The sequence below is a fragment of the Echeneis naucrates genome, chromosome 3, assembly GCF_900963305.1.
Source record: "Echeneis naucrates chromosome 3, fEcheNa1.1, whole genome shotgun sequence".
Classification (NCBI taxonomy): Eukaryota; Metazoa; Chordata; class Actinopteri; order Carangiformes; family Echeneidae; genus Echeneis; species Echeneis naucrates.
Genome location: NC_042513.1, coordinates 9,915,393 through 9,924,816, shown reverse-complemented (window position 1 = coordinate 9,924,816; position 9,424 = coordinate 9,915,393). Strand labels below are relative to the sequence as shown.

General features: G+C 40.9%; 1 protein-coding gene across 1 annotated transcript; it reads left to right on the top strand.

Moving 5' to 3' along the window:
* Window positions 1-2,141: 2,141 nt before the first annotated feature.
* Window positions 2,142-8,997, top strand: LOC115041174 (ephrin-B2a-like). Its single transcript, XM_029498498.1, has 5 exons — window positions 2,142-2,248; window positions 3,084-3,367; window positions 4,695-4,787; window positions 7,300-7,398; window positions 8,564-8,997. The coding sequence occupies exons 1-5, from the start codon at window positions 2,142-2,144 to the stop codon at window positions 8,953-8,955; spliced, it is 975 nt and encodes a 324-aa protein (XP_029354358.1). The 3' UTR covers window positions 8,956-8,997.
* Window positions 8,998-9,424: the final 427 nt, after the last annotated feature.

The following is a 9,424-nucleotide window of genomic DNA, read 5'->3' as shown; positions in this document are numbered from 1 at the left end:
GTGGCGACTGGGAAGCAGTTCAATGGATGATTCATCGGAAAAATCTACCTTCTGCCACTTTTCCACTGTCCGTCCTTTCTGCAAGCTGTGGGCCTTGGCAAATGCAACACAAATTCTTTGTTGCCTTGAACTGTCTCAAACAGTTGCCTTACGCGTTTTGCCTGACCTGGGCTTGTCATGGACGTCACCAGTTTCTTCAAATCTTTCTTTTATCCTCTCCTCTTGACGTTTGGATACAGTGAAGATGTCTGCTACCTCAGCAGCAGACTTGTTCTTCAGGCTCTTGATGATCAGCATTTTGGTCTGTGGTTGCCTCCTTGGCATGTTGTCAGAGGTCAGGTTGCACTTCACGTGAAGGTCTGTTGTGTCTTTTTATGCACACCTGGGAATGTGTTCATTCCAGTATTTGTCACAGGTGGAGCTCTAATTTAATGCGATTGGTTGAATCGTTGAAAGACACGACAAGACAAAATCTGGCATTTCTAATTAATCTCAATGAATGATACACAACTTTATTTTGGTACAATAAGCGTAATCTAGAGGCCTTTGCCTTTAATATAAGCCATTTCTGATTTCAACTGATCAACTACAAGTGAAGCTATTATTTGTTGTTCCTACGACGTGGATAAGCGACAAGGCTTTTGTCAGGGAGTGTAAAGTGTGCGTTGGCTACACACCTGGTTTATCTTTTGCTTCTGCAGGATACTATAGATAAACCGATATACTGTTTGTTTAATATGCACTGTGGCAGATTATTCTCTGAAGAATGGACACAGTAACGTAGACTGTTACTCTCCCTTACGTATGCAATGGGTCAAGACTGAAAAAAGCAAAGTTAAAAAAAAAAAAAAAATTAAACTAAAGTAAAGCACCTGCCTGAATGTAAGGTCGAGTTACCTGTCGCGATTCAGGGATTTCACCAAATGAAAAACAAAAAGGGAAACGGTTCATAGGTTCATATTTTCAAATGTTAGTGTCACAAACCAGTCACACCCTAACTGAAAAGAAATTTTACTCATAATCCGGATAGTTGAGGCTAACTTGTGGCATGGAAATGATGTACATGGAAGGATTTAAGGTACAGTCATGAGTCAGAATATGTCATGTCTCCACTGAGTGTGAGGTGAGATGAGAGAAATGATTGTGTCAGATAACTGTAAGAGGAAGACCTGCCTGCACACCACAGTGGTTTGTGAAGAGATCACATGGTTTACAGTAGTAAAGTACTAAGTAAAACAAAAAAAAACAAAAACATTGAAATGAACTTAAATCCACTGACCTCATTCTAACTGTCAAAAGGAAGAGCGTCTTGTTTTGTCTGGAGGGTTATTTTAAAGAAATGACAGGTCAAGCATTGTTTTACATTCTCTAGTCACAATTATACTGCCATGCAGGACAACATTTATGTTGTAGTCCCTGGGAAGATATTTGATATTTATTTCAGTGTTGTTTTGGACAATTGCATCCAGCAGGGGAGGTCTGAAGGTCTTTGCCTTGGACTGGCGGTTTGTTTTTTTGTTGTTGTTCTTTTTTTTTGTCCTAAGAGCAGTTGAAGCTATAAGTAAAATAAGTTGAGCTGCATCGATAACCTGTTTTCATGTTTTCCTTCAACAATAAAACGGTGGGCATCTTTAACACCACGCTGCTGTGCCGTAGAAGATACATTTACCAAAGTAACCAAAGTGCAACCTTCTAAAACTAAAAATCGCTCACTGAATGTGACTTTTTTGGATCGAAAATATACGTTGAGTACATATTTTCCGTCTTTTTCTATCAGTGCAATCTATACTGTTCCTATAGACAAAGTTTGACAGCTTCGCTTTTTAAGGTTCATGGGGGGGCAGTGGACGGTCCTCCCGGTGCGTCTGGGCGGACCGGTCAGTCAGCTGATGGCTAAATACTCCAGCATCATCTCTGTCCTCAATACTCGGGTTTCGTCACACGGATGGATTTTTCTAGCCAATTACGCACAATGTGGAGGATTTCATCCCGCTGCAGGGGGAGGAGGAGGAGGACTCGGGACTTGGGCGGCTCTGGCTCAGGGATGGACCGTCTGCGCGCACCTGTGGCCGCTGGAGACATGAGGAGGAGGCGTTTGCACTCCGCTCCATGATACCGAGCCGCCGTGCTGCCTGCCAGGGATGGGGGGAAGCGCCTGGAGCCGCGGTGCCCTGATCCTGCTGGCCATCATCTGCAGCTGTCGCGCCGCCACTCTGGAGTCCATCCACTGGACCGGCTCCAATGCAAAGTAGGTTGGATGCATCAGTTTCCACACTGGACGAACTTTGTGCAGCTGGCTTCCGTGCGTGTGGTGTGACCCAACAGCTACAGAATTTATGTTTCATTTCAAAGCCATCAGTGCGGCTGAATGAACGGTAAAATAACGTATGAGGCAAAAAAAAAAAAAACCCCCAAAACATTTGTTTCCAGCTTCTCCGGTGTGTGGGTGTGCTCCTTTTCTGCTTTTCTGCATCATTTAATGATTCAATTGTTTTGTGTCGACCTATTGATCAACTATTTTGCCAGAAAAATTCTAAAAAATGGGAAAACATACTGATCACATATTCTTAAAGCACAGCTGGCGACTGTATCCTGCTTGGTATGTACAAATGCCATGCAAAATCCATAGATATTTAGTTTACTATCACAGAAGACAAAGGACACCTGCAGTGAGCAGCTGAAACTGGAGATTTGTTTGCTTGGAAAATGACAAACACCCACTCAATGATCAAAATAGTTGCAGGATAATTATCTTTTCAGCATTAAAATTGAATGGATCTATCTTTGGTTTTGTCCTCAAATAAAAGCAGCTAAAGAAAACATCACTGTGAGCTTCCCTTTTTTAACAATTCTGGTAAGTATTTTTCATTGATTTCTAATTGTTAATTCATCGACTAATGCCAGGAGAGTTTACAGCCTTCAAAGATGGAAGCTCTCATTGAAAACTTAAAAATGTTGTCTCTTCGCAGTGAATTTATAGAAGGAAAGGATCGAATGGTGACGGTTTCAGTGTGTTGTTGAACAGGTCAGTTGCAATTCCATTTATTCTCTCTTTTATCCTCCTGTCACACTCTTATTCACAGGTTTGCTCCAGGTCAGGGTCTGGTTCTATATCCTCAGATAGGGGACAAGATGGACATTGTGTGTCCCCGGGCAGGCGCTTCTTCGGACAGGAAGGAGGAATTCTACAGAGTGTACCTGGTGTCCCGAAGTCAGATAGAGAGCTGCACCATTGACAAGACGGACACACCTCTGCTAAACTGTGACAAGCCTCACCAGGATGTCAAGTTCACATTCAAGTTTCAGGAGTTCAGCCCCAACCTGTGGGGTCTGGAGTTCCTCAAGGGGAGGGACTATTATATCACCTGTAAGTCAGTCTAGGTGACAACCTGCCATGCTTGTATTTGTCTCTGTGCATATGAACACATGCAGAATCTTCATCGCTCAGTTGCAGCTGCTGGTCGCTACAAGTGGAGTATTATTTTCAATCAATGCCAGCAACTGTTTCTTTTTCCTCTTCCCCCCCCCCCCCCCTCGCTCCCCTGGGAGCAGACGAGGCCATCATCCTTGGCTCCCTCTCCATTTGTCAGTTTGCTTCAGAATCAAAAAATGTGGCCTCGTTATTGGACCGCTGTCGGTTAAACCAGCATCTTAGTGGCAAGTGATGCATGAGATAGAGAGCAAGTCTGACCATGTAGCCTCATCCACCTCGCCACGCTCTGACAGCACAGACTTCTCTCTGGAAGGCTAGTGTGATTCCAAGGGCTTACATGCCCCAAATCACACAAGGCTTTTACAGCATCAGGCAGATTTGATGGGAGCTTTCATGCCAACGTGGCTTGTTGCCTGTGAGATGTTGTTATCTGACCTAAATGCTGCTAACAAGTCTATGTGTGTGTGTGTGTGTGTGCATATTTGTGTGAGAATGTGTGTGACAGGGGTGAACAAGAGTTCTTGGTGTGTGTGTCTGTGTGTGTCTTTTAGTTATTTTTATACATGGCTGGTTAGTCTATTATCTGTTCATTTTGTTCAAAAGTACCAAAAGCTGAAATCATTAGTCAGTCGATTTAGCAGGAGATTTACAAGCTGGCAGTTTATTAGGAACATTAAAGCGGACTAATACAGCAGTCTTATAAATCCTACTTTCATGAAAGTTGCTGCTCCTGAATGCTGCTGATTGTGTTTTCATTTTTGAGAAAGTTGTTTGTGTTGATGTTGAATTGGATTATTTTAATCAGTTTAATGGAAATTTTTCCATGATAACCTTCATTTTTCCTTACTTATTGCAGGGCTGTTATATTAGATCGCATTCATTTTAGCTGCAAGCACAATCTTTACTGATTGATTGAGTGAGAATCGTTTATATGAAGGAAAAAATGAAACACTGTCGACCTTAAATGTCTTAAATGTAAAGAATTTATGTGGAGACCTTTTGTCTTATTTGCTAATAACTAAAAAAGTACATTTTTATTTGGTGGAGCCCTAAATGCATCTTCAGCTTTATGTGTGGATGTCAGTATGCCACATGTAAGTTCTGAATTTTTGCTCTGTGTTTCTGCATCTTCATACATAAATGATGCAACACACAGCCACTGAAACAGTCCTCACAGAATTATGTATTGCTTGATAATCTTATATATGGATGACTGCAGGAAATACAAGCTTAATGTTTGCCTCCACTCTCTGTGTATCAGCCACTTCCACAGGGGCCCTGCAAGGTCTGGATAACACCAAAGGAGGGGTGTGTAAAACTAAATCCATGAAGCTGGTGTTGAGAGTCGGCCGAAGTGAGTAATTTGCTTTTGTATATGTGCCAGCATGTGTATACAACTGGCCAAGTGGGTGAAAGACAGACAAGCAGGCACACAGCTGTCTGACAAACAGTGCAAAAGGAACAACAGAAACAATTGTGCGATTCTGTTTGTTACATTCGTAATACAATAATGCCACCTCCTTTCTGGCATTACTAAGTGGTCAGATAATCTAGATCATCGACTCATTCTCTTGAAGGCAGACGGCATTCATGAATTATGTGAAATCCCTAATTCAAACCACTGGCAGTTTAAGGCATTCAGTGTAATCTTGCATGCCATCGTTTGGACTGTGTGTATATATATATATATATATATATATATATGGTATATATATGTATATATATATATATATATATATATATATATATATATATATATATATATATATATAGTTGATGGTTCCTTTTTATCCCCAGTTCATTTAAATCACTGTAATTTAATATTCACATAGGAATGTATTGAAGTGTTTTATTTTTAAACTAATCGCATGGTTATTTATGAATTCACTAGTAACACTACATGAGGAAACAAGCAATTTTAGTGTAGAATAGCATACGTTGGACTTGGGCGTGTTATTGAGTGCCACATGATCAAAGAAATTGACAGATGCTGTGTTTCTGAGCATGCTACTGAAATGTTAAAAGCTAAATCTGTAAAAGCCTCGAAATGCAATTTTCTGATCCCAGAAATATTTTGTATTATTCCTATAAATTATTCAAGGGGTCGAGTTAGAGATGAGAAATCAGCAGTTAGGGTGTTTCTCAACTGGAAATGTGGGGCTGTTTTTCTGCTGTGTTTACAAACACTGCTGGTGTAAACTGCAGCAGATCGCATTAATAACTCAGATTCAGTTGTAATCTCGTCCACGTATATTAAAAAGTACCGTCAGTCATTGCTGTTTCCAGTCTCGCATTTAGATTTTTACTATTGCCCGCAGAACTGAAAACACAATCATGTGGCCGTTTTTTAGTTCATATTAGATGTGAAGTGAGTGATTTAAAATTAAATCAGGAGCTAATTAATGCAAATGCAGTGAAATTAAATTTCATTCAAGTCTACTCAAAGCCCATTTGGTTTGAGGAAATTCGGTTTGGTTTGTCTCTTTTAAGACAGCCTCCACGTTTTCCTTCGAACGGACATCTTTCTCTCCACTCCAGTTGTTTAGTGCTGCACTTCCTTAACGCTGAGGGACCCTTTGATGAAAATATTGGGGGAAGAAACATTCAGATCCTTTATTTAATCAAAGTGCCAGTACAGCAGTGTAAAAATATACAACTGGAAGTCCTGCATCAGCCATCCACTGAAGTAAAAGCACAGAAGCATTAACAGAAAAATGTCCTTCAACTATAAAAACCAAAGTATTTGATACATTCTCATATATTAGGTTATTAATCTTGCCATTAATTTGTAAACTGCACCTTACTGTACAGTTTACAGCGTAGAGATATTTAACTATGAAACTACAAAATGTTTGCATTGTTTATGAAAGACTAAATAGCTTTACCTGAAAAGTGTCTCATATTAAATAATGAATGTGAGGATCACAGTTTAAAATGGTTGGAAAGCCCTGTTTTATTGAGATGTCTTTTAAAATTGTGGTAAATTTTTTTTGAAATTGTCATATTTTTCATTTTAAATTTAAATTTACAAAATAAGTCATCATAAGTTATTTGTGTATATATAGTATAAAGTAACATAATTGTAAATATGCAGGTAAAACACAAGTATATTAAAAATATTCTTGATCAGTTAATTAATTACCTAATTCTTCTTCAATTGCTTTACCGTTTCTGGGTAGCGGGGAGTGCTGGGGCCAATCCCAGCTCACTCTGAGTGAGGGGCGGGGTTCACCCTGGACAGGTCACCAGTCCATCACAGGGCCAACACACAGAGACAGACAGAGACCAACAACCACTCACACTCACACTCAGACCTACAGACAGTTTAGAGTCACCGGTTAACCCAAAATGATGTCTTTGGATGGTGGGAGGAAACCGGAGTACCTGGAGGAAACCCACACAGGCAGGGGGAGAACATTCCACGCCCAAATGAAATATCAGATTACTTAAGCGCTGTCATTTTCCTGAGACTTGAGAACACACTTCCTTATACAACAGTAAAGGTGGTAGCATAGTTCGTTCCCAGAATTCCTCTTGGGTTCACTAAGGTACACATATTCATATGAATAGTTTCAAATAGAAAAGACAGCTGGAAAGCTGAATCAATGTGTTGTCCGCAGGGAATGGGAGAAGGAAGTGGTTCCCCTTCTTCTCCTGTTATGCGTTTTTACCTGAATGGCTGTCCATGCAAAAATAACCAGTCCATCAAGTAGGAAGCTCTTCTTGCTTTGATTCTGGGGGACTAACAGTGCACACACCAATCATGCAGCAAGAAGATGTATGTTCAAATGGGACATTTTGTCATGACACCACTCTGCCTGACAGTAACACTTAACATTAAAAAACTTTCCCGGTTTATATTCCAGGTGCTTCAGATCCACCTTCAACTTTCCAGGAGTCCCCAACCAGGTTCCCGTCCACAAGGCTGAAGTCCAAGGACAAGGACGCCTCTGCCAAAGATAATGGTAAAAAAGCAAAAGTCATATGAGAAATTAAAAGTATTGCCAAGAGAATATGTGCAGGTGTATCATTGTTTTTGAAAGACCTTTTCACCCTTTACAATGTGGCCATAGTTGTTAGATTTTTGCTTGTTTGATCGGTTCATTAAAGCTGACATTCTGAAAGGTTAAAACTTATGACTGTGAAGTAGTAAATTTTGCTCATGTCAAAAAACAAACACACAAAAAAAAAAACCCCTCTAACTTCCGTGCTCTCTCCCTGGTTCTCAGCCCATTGGATTCTAGTGAAGGTATAAATCTTTATGAACAGTCCACAAATACAAACCTTCTAGGGCAAAATATTGTCTTTAAAAATGAGACTGCCATTTTTAGCATCTCAGACAGGATTAAATGTGTTAAGGGCTATTCTTAGCCATCAATTTAATGCATGAATGAGTATTTACAACAGCTGGAGAATGTATTTCAGGATCAGCTTAGAATAAACTGCAATTTCCTTCATGATGAAAGATTGTGTACAGTGGTGTTGCTTTTGTTTGTGTTTAAATTGGTGCACGAAAAGTGTTTGCTGTAGTTTGGATGCCCTGACAACATCTATCTGAGAAATCAATACTTTGTTTTGTTGTTTTTTTTTTCTTTTTTTCAACATCAGCATGGGAGGGAAGGAATTAATTTGTTTTATTTCTATGTAATGGCAAATAAGCAAGCAGAAACACATAGAGGCAGCAGTGGGCGCTTTTTAACATTTAACATATGTATGAATTTCATGCAGCAGATGTGACTGATAAGTTCCACAAAGTCAAATCTTTTATCTGTTGCATCTTGTGACTCCACAAACATACTCATTCTGACAGGAACCCAAAGACCAAATAAGCATCTTTATTTTTGGGATTATTCTTCCGTGTATCAAACTTGGTTCACGGCTCTCTGGCCCGTTCAGTGAGCGCCAACACATCAGGCTGTTCATCAGTGTGACACGAAGGATTACAGCATATTTTCCAGTGTCCAATTTTGACAGAGGCTTTTCATGTTTACCCACACTGATTGGGCTGCACCAGGGTATAAACTGGGTGAAACTGTTTTTAAACCGCTCTATTGCATGTTTTTATACAGTCTTTCATTTCAGTTTCTCCTTCTCCCCCATCCCTGGCCTCTCCTCTGTTCCCCATGACAGCCACGGGATCAGAAGCAGGACAAACAAACCCCAGTGGCAGCGGTGGCTCTGAGTCAGGACTGTTCATATGGGTTTTCTCCGGCTGTGTGATCCTCCTTCTGGTCATCATGATTCTGCTGGCCCTGCTGTGGAGGCACCGTCACCGACACTGTGTCCCCGAGAGCCAGCAGTCCGCCTCGGTGTCCCTCAACACTTTGGCTGTGCCAAAGCGGGACAGCGTCAGCAGTGACAACAATGGCTCAGATCGCAGCGATATGGCCTTTCCTCTGCGGGCCCCTGACAGCATGGTCTGCCGACACTATGAGCGTGTGAGCGGCGACTATGGCCCCCCAGTGTACATTGTTCAGGAGATAACGCCCCAGAGTCCCACCAATATCTACTACAAAGTCTAGTGCTGCTGTAATGCCGGTCTTTTGCTGATAGTTGATAATACATTTCAGCCATTGTGGTCACCGTTGGGCCGAAGTCCAGTCACGCAACGCATCCCAGGAGATGTAGTAAAGTTTGAAGCATGTGAAGAAATGTGGCAGGTTTAGTCTGCGAACTGTGTTGCATTGACCATCGCCAGTCAAATCTTTTGCTTTCTCCGGTCACACTCCATCAAGTGCACAGAAAGCTGTTTAATTGCTTTGTTTTCCAGGTGAAGTGAGAGGAAGGAGTCATGACATGTCATTCAGTAACTGTGCTCGGTTTCCTGTGAGAAGTGTTCAGCAAATGCTAATCAGCTTTGGTTTTTATTTGACAAAAAAATCTGTTGTTTCTCTGCCACTGAATGTGGTACCTTCAAATGTACAGTATCAGTGTATTTTATTTCATTTATTGATATGTTTGGGGAAAAAAAGTGACATTAACTTACAGTGC

Excerpts from the sequence above, each read along its gene's own strand:
- LOC115041174 (XM_029498498.1), top strand. The coding sequence starts at position 2,142 with ATGGGGGGAAGCGCCTGGAGCCGCGGTGCCCTGATCCTGCTGGCCATC. Across the intron at positions 4,788-7,299 it reads GGTGTTGAGAGTCGGCCGAA|GTGCTTCAGATCCACCTTCA; the intron begins GTGAGTAATTTG and ends TTTATATTCCAG. Across the intron at positions 7,399-8,563 it reads CGCCTCTGCCAAAGATAATG|CCACGGGATCAGAAGCAGGA; the intron begins GTAAAAAAGCAA and ends TCCCCATGACAG.